The sequence below is a fragment of the Salvelinus sp. IW2-2015 genome, linkage group LG4q.1:29, assembly GCF_002910315.2.
Source record: "Salvelinus sp. IW2-2015 linkage group LG4q.1:29, ASM291031v2, whole genome shotgun sequence".
NCBI lineage: Eukaryota > Metazoa > Chordata > Actinopteri > Salmoniformes > Salmonidae > Salvelinus > Salvelinus sp. IW2-2015.
This window is the reverse complement of record NC_036842.1, coordinates 24,276,402-24,292,288: the sequence shown is the minus strand read 5'-3', so window position 1 is coordinate 24,292,288 and position 15,887 is coordinate 24,276,402. Positions and strand designations below refer to the sequence as shown.

Below are 15,887 nucleotides of genomic sequence, written 5' to 3'. Positions count from 1 at the left end.
GGCCACTCCAATACCATGACTTTGTTGTCCTTAAGCCGTTTTGCCACAACTTTGGAAGTATGCTTGGGGTCATTGTCCATTTGGAAGACCCATTTGCGACCAGGCTTTAACTTCCTGACTGATGTCTTGACATGTTGCTTCAATATATCCACATAATTGTTCTTCCTCTTGATGTCATCTATTTTGTGAAGTGCACCAGTCCCTCCTACAGAAAGCACCTTCACAACATGATGCTGCCACCCCCATGCTTCACGGTTGGGATTGTGTTCTTCGGCTTGCAAGCCTCCCCCTTTTTCCTCCAAACATAATGATGGTCATTATGGCCAAACAGTTTTATTTTTGTATCATCAGACCAGAGGACATTTCTCCAAAAAGTACGATCTTTGTCGTTTTACTGTGGATATAGATACTTTTGTACCTGTGTCCTCAAGCATCTTTACAAGGTCCTTTGCTGTTGTTCTGGGATTGATTTGCACTTTTCGCACCAAAGTACGTTCATCTCTAGGAGACAGAACACGTCTCCTTCCTGAGCGGTATGACGGCTGCGTGGTCCCGTGGTGTTTATACTTGTACTATTGTTTGTACAAATGAACGTGATACCTTCAGGCATTTGGAAATTGCTCCCAAGGATGAACCAGACTTCCTTGGCTGATTTCCTTTGATTTTCCCATGATGTCAAGCAAAGAGGCACTGAGTTTGAAGGTAGGCCTTGAAATACATCCACAGGTACACCTCCTATTGACTCAAATAATGTCAATTAGCCTATCAGAATCTTCTAAAGCCATGACATAATTTTCTGGCATTTTCCAAGCTGTTTAAAGGCACAGTCAACTAAGTGTATGTAAACTTCTGACCCACTGAAATTGTGATACCGTGAATTTTAAGTGAAATAATCTGTCTGTAAACAATTGTTTGAAAAATGACTTGTGTCATGCACAAAGTAGATGTCCTAACCGACTTACCAAAACTATAGTTTGTTAACAAGARGTTTGTGGACTGGTTGAAAAACAAATTTTTATGACTCCAACCTGAGTGTATGTAAACTTCCGACTTCAATTGTACATCTCTTGGTCACAGATATAGTACCTTTAAAAAAAATGGTAGGGGCATGAAACAGAAAACCAGTCAGTATTTGGTGTGACCACCATTTGCCTCATGTAGCGCGACACATCTCCTTCGGGAGAGTGGATCAGGCTGTTGATTGTGGCCTGTGGAATGTTGTCTCACTACTTGTCAACGGCTGTGCGAAGTTGCTGGATATTGGCGGGAACTAGAACACACTGTTATACACGTTGAACCAGCCATCTCATGGGTGAGATGGGTGAGATGTCTGGTGAGTATTCAGACCATGGAATAACTGGGACATTTTCAGCTTCCAGGAAATGTGTACCGATCCTTGTGACATGGGGCCGTGTATTATGCTGAAACATGAGGGGATGGCGGCGGATGAATGGCATGACAATGGGCCTCAGGACCTTGTCACTGTATCTCTGTGCACCCATCCCATACTACAAGAGCATTCGTCTACTGAAAGACAGAGCTCTGACACAGACAGACAGACAGGAATGCCCTTGAATCCACTGGCATGTCGGAAGAGAATTTCATTGATTTTAGAAGATGAAATAAGGATGGATGATGAAGGAGCAGGTTGTGATAGTGTATGAGACAGAGAGAGTGTTACTGTTTAGTGGATGGAAAAGTTAAAAGGATAGTTCACCTAGATTCCAAAATTACTTACAAAACCAAAGCATGGGCTGCATCTTACCTTGTCCATAGACTACTTACAGGACAAGGAAACCAATATATTCTGTAATTTCGGTGAACTGTCCCATTAATGCACCATGAGCTTTAGACGGAGAGCCTTAGCGAGCCCAGTGCCCTACCAGGACCCTCTCCAACACACTCAGACACTCAGATGTATACATTTTAATTTCTACATGTATTCATTAAGCCATTCTTCATTTGGACACACAAGTTTAATTATGACACATTAGGACCAAAAAGAGAGAGGTGGGGAAACAGTATACTGTGTGCTGTATTTCTCTCTATCTCTCTTTCTCTCTCATTTTATTTAGCTTCTAACAATTATTTAGTCCATATTTCATGCGATAAAGTTATTTGTTTAGTTGGCACTGTAATTATAAGCCATATTTTATCATCATTAAAGGTTTGATGTGAAAACAGTTAAGGAATGCATTGTCTGAGTCTATAGCTAAAGCACAGATACATTTGCATTTTACACTGTAACACGTTTACATTCTTCAAAAAAGACGAATGATGTCTGGTGCTCTTTGTCTGCGGCAAAGGGAGCGATCTTTCTGTTTACGTAAAATGCTACACATTTAATCACACACACAGACCCTCACACACACTAACACACACAGACCCTCACACACACTAACACACACAGACCCTCACAAACTACACCACAGACTCAACACCTACACAACCAGACTCACACACATTAAACATCAATGTTCTCACACACTAAACACAAGATAACCCACTACAACACAGACATCACACACCTACACACCGACTACACAACCTAACACACACCAACCTAACCACACAGACCTCACACACCTCTAAAACAGACTACCACAGTAACACACACAGATCACACACGCTAAACCAGACCTCACCGCTAACAACCAGACCTACACAGTACAACAGCCTACACGTACACACACAGACCAACAGCTAACACACGGACCTCACACACGCTAACACCAAGACCTCACACAACGTAACACAGCACAGACCCTCACACACGCTAACACACACAGACCTCACACACGCTATCACACACGCTCACACACTAACACACCAGACCTCCACACGTAACAACACACAGACACTCACAACGCTAACACACACAGACCCTCAACACGTCACACACAGACTCACACACGCTAACACACAGACCTCACACACGCTAACACACAAAGACCCTCACACACGCTAAACACACAAGACCTCACACACGTAAACACACAGAAGACCTCAACGCTAACACACACAGACCTCAACACGCTAACCACACAGCCTCACACGCTAACACACACAGACCCTCACACACGCTAACACAAACCTCAACGTAACACACAGACCTCACAAGTCCATAACACACAGAGACCCTCACACACGCTAACACACAAGACCCTCACACCGTAACACACACAGACTACACACTAACACCAGACTCACACGTAAGACTCCAACACAGCTAAACACAACAGACCTCACACGCTAACACAACAGACCCTCACACACGCTAACACAAGACCCTCACACCGCTAACACACAGAGACCTCAACACGCTACCACCACAAGACCCACACGCTAACACACACAGACCCTCACACCTAACCACAGCCCACCACGCTAACACACGACCTACACACGCTAAACACGAGCTCACACCGCTAAACAACAGACTACACCGTAAACACAGTGTCGCAAAAGAGACTCACACAGGCTAACACACAAGACCCTCACACACGCTAGTAAAACAACAGCCTCAACAGCTACAACACAGACCCTCAACCACTAACACACACAGCACCTCACACACCTCTAACGAACAAAGACTCACACACGTAAAAGCGAGACTTCAGTTGTATCGTAAACACAGAGACCTCAACACGCTAAACAAGGACCTCACCACCTAAAAAGACCTACCACGCTAAGACACAAGACTACTCACGCTTAACCACAGCAGAGATCAACACGCTAAAATACAGAGACTACACAGCTGAGCACAAGAACCTCAACACGTACAACAACAGACTCACACCGCTACACATCCGACAACCCTCGTATCCGCTAAAGACACAGACCTAAAGGCTAAACAACAGACCTCAACAGTTCGGTCGGGTCGCTAGACACACAGACTACACCGCTAAAACCCAGCCCTCACCAGCTAAACACACACAGACCCTCACACACGCTAACACACACACTTCTAAACATAGCTTGGGGAGTAGAACGCTAGCTGGTGTAGATAAATGTATGGAGAGGTCTCTAAAGTCTGTCTGTCCATCATATTTGTCTCAGTGTCTCAGAGGCCCTGACTGAGGAATGGTCCTCTGGGTATTCTGTCTGAACATTGTGACCTCTGGGGGTCAGGTGAGTGTGTTTGACGGCTCTGTCTCCACAGGGCCAATTCCGACAGCTGACGTTCCTGATGGGCGACACAGATGCCGGCCACCATCACTGCACTCTTCATCCTGCCCAGTGTGGGGGGGCCGGGTTCAAGTCCCCCCGCTCCCCACGTACCAACCACGCACTGGAGGTACGCTGCAGCTCTCAACAACATTAGACTGATCCAAACTAACGTTTAGACCATGTTTAAATGACACAGAAAAACATTCAAACAATGTTATGCTGACCCAAAATAATGGTTACACAACATAAAGAGAGGGACAGGGGGGACGCTTAGGAAAGATTGAGGTCATGTTCTAGTGGTTTGTGCCACTGCATTGACTCCAAATGGTACAAATAATAGTCTTAGGTAGTATGAGTACTATATACAAGTGCATAGAATGAAAGCCCTGGCACGGGGGCTCTGTGTTTATGGTCGAAGTACTGTAGTGTGCTGGAGATAAAAGGGCCAGGTGTCTGTCAGAGTGCTGTGTGCAGACACACAGACTCCAGGAGTTAACACCCTGTCGACAGACTCCCTGTACAGTACAGCACCCTGTGATAATAGCTACCAATAGAGAATCAACAAGACTGGCACTCCTCTTGTGGTTTGATCCAGTCTGGTAAATTTCATTACTCTGAGTGGTTGCTTCCCAAATCACACCCTATGGTCTCTAGTCAAAAGTAGTGCACTATAAAGGCGATTTGAGACGTAACCAGGGCTTTTTTTTGTTCATTAGTTTTGCGCTGTACTGTTTTAATTCCCTCTCTTTCCACTCAGAAGCTCCTGCTGTCCTCAAATGACCTGGTGGACCTGCTAGAGAGATCCAAGGACTCCTCTTTCTTGGATGTGCAAGTGGGGAAGACTGTGAGTATAAAGGTCTATCTGATTCAAGGGGAATCCCAAATCTAGCTGAATGTAATTGTTCTTTATTTAACCAGGAAAATACCCTTGTGGTAAGAAACCTTTCTTGTAAAGGGGGACGTGGCATATGCTCTGTTTCTACCTGCCATGATTTAGACAGAAACAGCCCTTTGACTGGATTCACAGATGAAGTGCTTCTCTTGAGCTTGGTCTGGCACAGGATGGACTCCTTGTTGCATTACCGTGATACATATTGTGGGTTAAAACCTCTTGAAGCTAGGGGGCAGAATTTTTATGTTTGGAAAAAATAACATTCCCAAAGTAAGCTGCCTATTTCTCAGGCCCAGATGCTAGAATATGCATATAATTGACAGATTAGGATAGAAAACACTCTAAAGTTTCCAAAACTGTCAAAATATTGTCTGTGAGTATAACAGAACTGATTTCGCAGGCGAAAACCTGAGGAAATCCAACCCGGAAGTGTCTCTTATTTGGAAAAATCCCTGTTCCATTGCCTGCCTTTCCTCCATTTAAAGGGATATCAACCAGATTCCTTTTCCAATGGCTTCCTCAGGGTGTGAACAGTCTTTAGACATAGTTTCAAGCTTTTATTCTGAAGAATGAGATTTATCAAAACGCGTCAGTGGATAGACGGATGTCCTTCCATTAGTTCATGCGCGCGAAAGTTGTAGCTCAACATCTCTGTTATTGAATAGTTTACCGTCCGGTTGAAATATTATCGATTATTTATGTTAATAACAACCTGAGGATTGATTATAAAAAACGTTTGACATGTTTCTACTAACTTTACGGATACTATTTGGAATTTTCGTCTGCCCTTCATGACTGCTCGAGCCTGTTGATTTCTGAACATAACGCACCAACCAAATGGAGGTTTTTCGATATAAAAATAATCGTTATCGAACAAAAGGAACATTTATTGTGTAACTGGGAGTCTCGTGAGTGCAAACATCCAAAGATCATCAAACGTAAGCGATTAATTTTATTGCTTTTCTGGCTTTCGTGACCAATCTACATTGCTGCTAGCTGTTCGTAATGTTTTGTCTAGTGATCGATAAACTCACAAACGCTTGGATTGCTTTCGCTGTAAAGCATATTTTCAAAATCTGACACGATAGGTAGATTAACAACAAGCTAAGCTGTGTTTTGGTATATTTCACTTGTGATTTCATGAAAATAAATATTTTTAGTAATTTTTTTTTAATTTGGCGCTCTGCAATTCAGCGGTTGTTTACGAAAATGATCCCGTTAAAGGGATCCGTGCGCCAAGAGGTTTTGAATCAAGGAAACTGACCAGAAGTATAGGCCCTGCAAGGTGTAGATTTAAGTGATAATGTGTTTGGAGGATATATTGGCACGGGTGTCTTTAGGCCCGAGATGGGTTACCAACATATTCAAATAATGATTGACATATTTCATTAAAAACTTTATTTTGATGAATTTGTTCATACTATTTCATCCTTCCACAAGATAAAGTCCCGAAACAAATCTAGGGTTGCTACCCAAGCCGGGTTGGTCATTCATTCTATTGGTCGGTTGCCCAGTCGTTCAGTCTTTTTGTTCTGTGGACGCAACCCAGTCGTTCGTTCTAAATGTTCCATTGCCATACTGGCTGGAAACGTTCTTATGCCTTGCTTGCTAGCTAGCCAACTACGGCTAACTTACAGTCACGTCAAACAGTGCAGACAGAATAACAACAGTAGCTGCATTTGTTTAAGGTGTTTTCTGGTGACATTTATTTAGATACATCCATAACAATGAGCTAATGAGGCGTGATTTCGCCTGGCATAGAAAATATTCTCTCTCGTCAGGACACTGTTGTTCAGAGGAGCTAGCCAACAACACAGCTGACACAATCACTTCAAATTGAAGCTGGAAAGACTGCAAACTAGCTGCACTTCATTTCGTTTGACCTTTTTTTTCAATTGACATTTGTATATATCCATAAAAATTCTGCCAGCTAATTCATGATTTCGACTGGTTGAGAAAAGCTGCCTGCCTCTTTCTCTCGTCCTGACTCACAAACCCTACACGTTTATTACCATGGTTGGAGATCGAATTTGAATATTGAAACAATGTTGCAAATGTTGGAGAGACAGACAGCGAGGTTTAAACAAATCTCCACTGATGAAAACTAAATGTTAGTCTAGAAGAAATGTGAGATAATGTCTAGAGGTTTTTTGTAGTGGAGATCAAGTTTAAAACTTCCCTGCCTGGGCTGATGAGACAGTGGATTGCGCAGTCAGATGGAACAGAGGAAATAAACATTTTAACGTCATAGATTTAGCCGTTGGTAATTTGTCGAATAGACACCGGCTGTAATGTGCTTTTAACCAATCAGCATTCAGGATTAGACCCACCCGTTGTATAATCTAGAATAGTCCCCAATTGCAGCCACAGCCAGTGACATGCAGACAACAGAGAAGGGACCTGCCCTGGTTTTTCATTAGTCCCAATATAAAACACCACTGATCTGTTCTGTTTTGTTCCATCATAAACAGGGAGGACTATGATTAATTGGCATTGTGGACCTGAGACCCCAACCAACCCTTTGGCTGACCGCTGTGTGTGTGTGTGTGTGTGTGTGTGTGTGTGTGTGTGTGTGTGTGTGTGTGTGTGTGTGTGTGTGTGTGTGTGTGTGTGTGTGTGTGTGCGTTGAATTGTAAGCACACTAGATCGTAATATATGATGAATAGCAATGCCTCAGGGGGGCAAATTAAATGTGAATATATGGGCACACAAGGAGCTCTTATCTCAATAATTAATCTTACATACACAAACTTCCTCAATTATTTTCACTTGGAGCCTGAGAATTATATCACAACTATGTGATAATATTACTTATCATGATATATCTTGATGCTGTTTTTGATTAACGTGTAACGTCTCAGTTGTGTTTAGTTTCTTATAATAAATAAACGTATTCCTGAAATAATGGTAGTATTTGGCAGCATTCTAAACTGATATGGAAACACAGTCAATGTTTCTATACACAATAGTAAAAGCACAGCAAGATTTAACTTAGAATTTTGCACTATATGCAAATGTATGCATTCTTCAAACGGATACATTTCATCTGCAAGTCTTTACACATGGATAAGGGAGTGACTTATCTTCCTCTCGAACAAGGTTTCCAACGGATAAAAAAATATCATGACAGGCCTGATGGAAACAGAGCATTTGTTGGAATACTTTCCCCAATGTCGACAAAACAAAATACGCTATACGAGGTGGGATCATTTTATTTCAGAAAAGTGAATAATGCGAGAAATGTTGGTGGAAACGCTTTTATGCGCAAATATTGATATAATAACCATCACATCGAAGTAAATTAAGTCACGTGATGGCATGTTGTGTGGTCCTCCCATAAAGCATGCAGTTTATTAGGCTACAGATGAAATGAATTAAGATAAACTTCACAGGGTGGTGAAAGTGCAAGATGAGCTTGATGCTCGTTTTCCAATATGGAGGGTCTTATTCTGGTGACATGATCATCAATGATTGGCTGCCGTTTGACAAATATAAATATTCCATAATAATGATCTCATGTAGGCTATTCCCGTACTGAATCTGCGAGCTTTTGGCTAGAGCGCACGTGTCAATACCAGAGGGGGCACACTCACTGTATAACGCAACATTTTGTGTGAGAAAACCATCAGAGTTAAAAATGTGATGGAAACCCATTTAACTGGTATGTTTTATTCAGTACATGGGAATTTAACCGCAACAGGTATTTTTATGTGCACTACAACGTCATGCACAGCCTTTTATCCACAAGTCTATTTGATGGAAACACATCTCTGGTGGGAAAATGCGCATATTGTTTTTATGCCGATTTTAGAATATTCCAATTGGATGGAAACCTGCTTCTGAGAATAAACTTTTAAAACATTTTATATCATGCCATGCCCTGTGTCCACCCACTGCACCCAGCACTAACTAATGTCAGCAGCACAGTGTTACGATACCAACTACATCCACTACAGTTCCTCTGCTCTGTTGGCTCTACTAGATGGAAAGGAACTTCTTAGGCAGTGCATGATGAAGGCTCCAGTCCTGAGACCTGACACAGACTGAGTCCAACTATCAACTGGCACCCTATTCCCTATTCAGTATAGTACACTCGTTTTGTCCTGAGCCTTATGGCCACAGAGCTCTTGTCAAAAGTAGTGCACTATGTAGGGAATAGGGTGTCATTTGAGATACAGCCCACATAACCTGAATGTGTTTTTCTTTGACCAAGGTCTGCTCTCTCTGCTCTTTGAAGCCGAGGCCTCTGTGGTCTGTGGTTGTCGGGGCCTGTTGTTGCTGTTTCTGACTTTGATGCATTTTCCGTCTGGGACCTCAGCTCCCTTGACAGGTGCTCCGTGTAGTGCCATGGCACTCGAGTAGTTAATCATCAACTCCCACAATGCACCCCAAAGATATGAAACACTTCTGGACGTCAGAGTCCTTAGGTAAAGACATCATTACTAAAGCCAAAGCAATGGGTTTTAACATTAGCTGATGGTTTTGAACCTTCATAACCCAAGGTCCAGAACTCTCAACACCAGCTAATGTCAGTTTGAGAATTGGACTGCACTGAATTTCCCATTTGTGTGCGTTATTAACAACTATACTATTGTGTTAGTCCCAAACGGAGATGCTATGTCTTAATGCTCAAGGATTGGCTGATGTGTTTAGGATTGCAAGCCTCACCATTTCTGCTTGATGTTGCATGACAATGTTTGCGTGTTTGTGTGTGTAATATGTGCTTCCAACAGCCCGGAAGCCATTTGGTTTTAGAAGTAGTTTAGATCCAACTAACACTGTGTCCCTAAGACTACATCTTTTAGAGAAAAACACGGACACAAGCCTGCGGTTCAGAAATATTCCACAATATACAGCGGCTAACAACCAAACTGTGTTTTCCCCTCCAATCTCTTGGGTAGACTTTTATAAAACGTTCTAAATGATTTCTTTCAACTGTCAAGTTAAGGACCAAAAACAAGTGGGAAAAAACATCCATCCTTAATTTGACACTTTCCATGACTGTGTAAAGTCACTGCTTTCATACTGTACAATATTCTCTTTAAAGATAAGCTTGGCAGTGTTTGCCTTTTTAAATGACTTTACCCAGCTAGCATTTTCATGACTTTGCATAGCCTATTGCTAGTTTTGATTCGGCATTGAGTGATATCTTTTTGAGCTTCATCTGAAATAGCTTCATCTGAAATAGCTTCTGTCAGACGTTTGTAATTCAGGTAAGGATTTTAAGCAACAAGAGAAAAGTGTTGTGATTTTATTACTGAAGCCTGGTGTGTACAGGAGTGTTTCATACATCTAATAGAGCTGATCTGGATGTTTTAAGGGTGTGGGGATAGTGAAACCAAGTGTTTTCTTACTCTAATCCATATAGGTCATGCACAAATAACCAACTTACAGTTGCATCACAAATCAGGTGCCATGTTGGAAGACCAGAGTCAGGTTTCTTTGCTTTTCTGACCGTACTTGAGTCTTATCTCCTTGGTGTTTCATGATTGTGAGTAATCTGTAAAAATATGTTTTTCCTGTTGTCTTTCCTGCCTTGGTAGAGCAGCCAAATACTGCACTGAAATTGACAGTGGTGATGAATCAACTAGTTTTATGTAGCTTGGAGTAGCCACTCAGCTATTGTTGAAAGAATTGATGCGGTGGACTTCCAACATGGCCGCCAGAAGGCGTCGTACGTCAACTGGCAGCCCTCTATATTGTACTACCACCATGGAATGTATAATGTCATTGCTAAAATGCTACTGATCAGAGTCCTTAGAATGTAAGGTCAGTTTCCTATACTACTGATTAAGTTGAATACAATACAGTCTGGCAGACATGAGAGAGAAAGAGTGCCCTTGGGATTACAGACACAGCATACAGACACAGCATACAGACACAGCATACAGACACAGCATACAGGCACAGTATACAGACACAGCATACAGACACAGCATACAGACACAGTATACAGGCACAGTATACAGGCACAGGTGTGTGAGGGAGGGTCAGTCAGTCTATTGCTCAGCACACCGCAGGGCGGACTGCCCACATAAAAAAATACTACCGTTTACTATAGAATACTATAGTACTTACTATCAAATGTTGTAGTATACTGTAGAATACTATACTCCACACTGTAGTATCCCTTGATAATGTGTAGTACTTACTGTAGTGCACCAGCACATTGACTCTGTACCGGTACCACCTGTATATAGCCTCGCTACTGTTATTTTCACTGTCATTTACTGTTTGTTTTTTTCATTTATATTTCCTAACTTATCTATTGTTTACCTACTACCTATTTTTTTCTTAAAAACTGCGCTGTTGATTTGGGCTTGTAAGTAAGCATTTCACTGTATTCGGCACACGTGACAAATACACTTTGATTTGATATAGAATGTTGTAGTATACTGTGGTATCCCTCAAGCATGTGTAGTCCTTACTATAGCATTTTGTAATATACTGTAGAATACTATACTACACAATGTAGTATCCCTTTATCATGTGTAGTACTTACAATAGAATTTTGTAGTATACTGTAGAATACAGTGGTTCCTCAATTAAAAGTTTTGAGTTTATGCCGTAACAGTTTGTGGTGGATGGTGGTAAATTGCTTCCTTCTGTCATTGCGCCACACTATCACAAAGGGGAATTATAACGCTGATCTATCGGTAGTCTAAACTGTGGCACAATTTGGGGGATTTTTCACACCTAGCCAAGCTATTAGACTATCTTTTTGTAAATTAATGGAGGTGTGAATGTATCAGTTCGATAGTCTCCTCTGGTACTGGAGTCCTGCATCAGGCAACAAAAACATTTGCTAGCGAATGGTCCTGGAGTTGAGAGAGAACTTGGGTTAATACAATGGCACAATTACACTTGACATGTGGACTGACGATAATAAATAATAAAAACATTTATTTAGATTATTTAATGAACCTATATCATGTTATTTCAAGTTATCCCTTTGGAGCACATGCAAAAAAGATTTGTTGTTGAACGGGAGTGACAAAATGTATTACAATTTAATTTTAATGAGCTTGATGAGGAGGATGAAGAGGAAGAGGGTGATTGAATTTAGAACAATAGTGTAAGAATTGCTCTTCCTCTGTAGCTGTTACTTACTACAACTGTTGTTACACTGTAAGGTTTTTATTCTAAGAGAAACTAAAATGTTATGTTATATTCTGTTATATTCGTAAAATATATGTGTTGACAATATACGCAAGTGACAAGTTGATGGCGAAGCCATAAAGCCTCAGCTACTAAACACAGATAAATAAAACTCCAAAAAAGGTTTAACATGTTTTCCAGACCAGAGCTGTGTTTTATTTATTACATTTACCTGTGTAATTTACCGAATAGATAACAACAATAGAAAGAAGCATCTGGTGGCAGAGAGTCATGCAGAGAATAGAGTGAAAGTGCACCGTACTGTAAGTACTCAACAAGGCTGTGGGCCAGGTGGAAATGGTTTAGCAGAACAATAGACTCTTGCCGAGTTTAGGGACTTTACATTTATTAATGAGTGTTTGTGCAGCATTTCACTTCACCCATCTCTTTGCATAGCCCACCACATGCACTGTTTTCTAACCACATCTGGATGGATCCATAACGAATTACTATGGGAATAAATATCACTGAATGACACAAATATTGGAATAAAGTAGGCTAATGCAATTGATGGCATGAAATTGTTGCATACTGAAACACCCAGAGTCATCCAATTGTTATAATAGGATTTGAAGCAATAGCCGGATTGTGGTCAACTATTTCAGCACCGGTTCACTCTGAAAGAGAGACCATCTGTAAAACATTTTGTGTTGCTTGGAAAAACTAGGTTAATTAAAAACCTTGGTATATGCACTTTCGGATAGGGTTTAGCAATCAAAACGTCTTGCCTGCATGGACCTCTGTAGGATTTTATGGAAAAGTAAGCAAGCACCAACATGCTTCATAAAGACCCCCTCAAGATGCCCTCTGGTGGTCAAACTAGCATCAATGGCAACAATGGCTGACGGTAAAATACTATGACATCATGCACTCCAACATGCCATAACATTGCGCAATATCCCGCAAGCTGTGCTGCGGTATGATTCAACTTTTAAATGAGGACCCACTGTACTATACTACACACTGTAGTATCCATCGATTATGTAGTGCTTAATGTAGTGTATTGTAGTACACTGTAGAATACACTACACGCTGTAGTATCCCTCGAGCATGTGTAGTACTTATATATATTTGTTGTATGCTGTAGAATATTATAGTAAATACTACAGTATTATCCGCAAAAACACTACAGTGTCCTCAAACACAACAGTTTTTTAAACTATACTACAGTATTTAATTTGCATATACACCACCCATGAATGAGAAACCTACATGCAAGGTATAGACCATATTTGGCTATAGAAAAGAGCAGAAGCTCTGAACTATCCATTTAGACTCCATTCCTACCTACCTACAGGTTATAGAAAATGTGCTCTTTTAGTATTTGTCCAGTAGGTTTCCTCAAGGAGAAAGCCCCACTTCTATGTAAAAGATAATAAAGCAAAAACACAATAGTTAATACTACAGTATAGTATTTTTTTCATGCAGGTGAAATACTGGAAGCTTTCGTGAATTCTTACACACCTAGTCAAGTTGGTTAGTTGGCCAGAGGGAGTACCTGGAAGGAGAGGTCATGTTAGGAAAGACCTACAACACAATTGTTTACAATCCTTGTGGGGACCAAACAATTGATTCCCATTCAAAATCCTATTTTCCCTAAACCTAAACCTATCCCTAACCCCTAACCTAACCTTAACTCCTAACCCTAATCCTAAAATAGCCTTTTTCCTTGTGGGGACTGGCGAAATGTCTCCACTTGCTGAATTTTCCTTGTTTTAATATCCTTGTGAGGACTTCTGGTCCCCACAAGGATAGTAAAACCAAACACACACACACACTACACTACCTCTGGCCTAATATCTCTAATCTACATGTATACGCTATCTCTAGTTATAAGCTATCTCTAGTCACAGATCAAGCTCTGCCAGGATCAATATGACCACCTGCCTTTCCGGATATGATGATTTCTATAGGAATGTGCATTAATGTGGCAAAAAAACTAAAAACGGAGACTGTTCATTGTTGTCTGTTCATCTGTAAGACATGTACAGTACATACGCTACAGGCCAAAACTCTGCAATGCCAGCCAAGACCAACATTCTCCCATGTCATACATACCACAGATCGCTTTCCAGGGTTTTTCATTTTTTTCCTCAATCTCATTTTCCTGATCCTGACGTTCGCCTCCATATCGTTATTTTCCCCTGTAGTTCAGAAGGCGAGGGGATGAGGTTACAAAACACAGACAGGTTTGTGCGGTTGCCTAGCGACGGGGAGCGGCAGGGTAGGAGTGTCGACAGACAGAGCTCCTTATCGTTCAGACAGAAGGCACCTTTGGTAATGTTCCATTGCCAGCAGCAGTAGGTGCTGGCACTAGTAGATGAATGACCTGTGTGTCAGCGCGGTAGATCCTATTCCTGGATTGTATGGTGCTCTGCCAACCTGACATAATAAATCAGACACACCTCAGAGCTCAGAGATGATCAGACCTGGGTCGACTTCATTAGGCACCAAACAGAAGAAAATGGATTGAAACAGGGAGGGCCGACAACCTGCCGTTGTCCAATAAAAAAAGCTTGTTTTCCTTTTCCGTTGCAAAACATTTTGCTACGTTTTGAACTGATGTGCACTAACGAATATGACCCTGATCTGCTGAATGTGTACAGTACAGTGTGTATCTGTTGGCTGCTTTTGTTCTCCTTGTCCTCGGCCTCTGATGGGATGATTAAGTGGTTGTCTGCTTTTGCTTTACTACTGCATCGGAGCTGTCATGATGAAGCCCATGATATAATAAGGGTAATTATCTGTACATCTCCACCCTACCTACCCCTTTTCTGGTGCTGAAAGATCAGCCAACTCTCAGACGGGCTGTTTGGGCTATCATTTTGAATGAATGAATCCAAGAATGGCGTAGCAGTCGGATGTGTCTTTGTCCTGTCTTGTCCCGTGTAAATAGTATTCGTATTTTTCGTATACATTTCGTATTTATTTTAAATTTCACTTTCCATCTAGGAACTGAATATACATTCCTACATTCTGCCTCACCCAATGTGGTACGGACCTGCTATTTTTTTATATACTTTTGAACCGTAACCCCAATCAGAAGCTAGCCAGATAACTAGCTACTAGCTAGTAGTCAGTTAGCCACTGCTGCGGTCTTCGCCCTTAACTCGGACACAGCCAGCTTCAATACCGGGCCGATACCTGCCAGTCTGCAAGCGCGATATCAACCCAGAGCATATAGGACTGCTTTTTCTCTACCACATCACCGGATTCCTGACGCAAGCTCTGGACAATTACACCGTATTATCACAGCTAGCTAGCTGCAACCGAGTGGCTACTACTGGCTAACACCTCTGTCCCGAAGCAAGCACCAGTTAGCCTTGAGCTAGCCTCGAGCTAGGCCCATCTGCCGGCTAGCTGCAGCGCGGATATCAACCCAGAGCATATAGGACTGCTTTTTCTCTACCACATCACCGGATTCCTGATGCAAGCTCTGGACAATTACACCGTATCATCACAGCTAGCTAGCTGCAACCGAGTGGCTACTACTGGCTAACACCTCTGTCCCGAAGCAAGCACCAGTTAGCCTTGAGCTAGCCTCGAGCTAGGCCCATCTGCCGGCTAGCTGCAAGCGCGATATCAACCCAGAGCAATATGGACTGCTTTTTCTCTACCACATCACCGGATTCCTGACGCAAGCTCTGGACAATTACACCGTATCAAA

The 15,887-nt window shown here is 41.9% G+C and overlaps 1 protein-coding gene and 1 pseudogene across 2 annotated transcripts in view; both read left to right on the top strand.

Annotated features, from left to right (window-relative positions):
• LOC111961706 (collagen alpha-2(I) chain) overlaps window positions 1-15,887 on the top strand; it is a 96,876-nt gene that overhangs the window by 5,379 nt on the left and 75,610 nt on the right. Inside the window, exons 4-5 of one of the 2 annotated variants that reach the window (XM_023984167.2) lie at window positions 4,163-4,297; window positions 4,931-5,014. In XM_023984167.2, the coding sequence (XP_023839935.1) occupies window positions 4,163-4,297; window positions 4,931-5,014 (219 nt within the window). Of the gene's footprint in view, window positions 1-4,162; window positions 4,298-4,927; window positions 5,015-15,887 lie in introns of both variants that reach the window. The other variant, XM_023984166.2, reaches the window with a different exon arrangement.
• On the top strand, window positions 13,522-13,578 carry LOC111962901 (U7 small nuclear RNA; annotated as a pseudogene).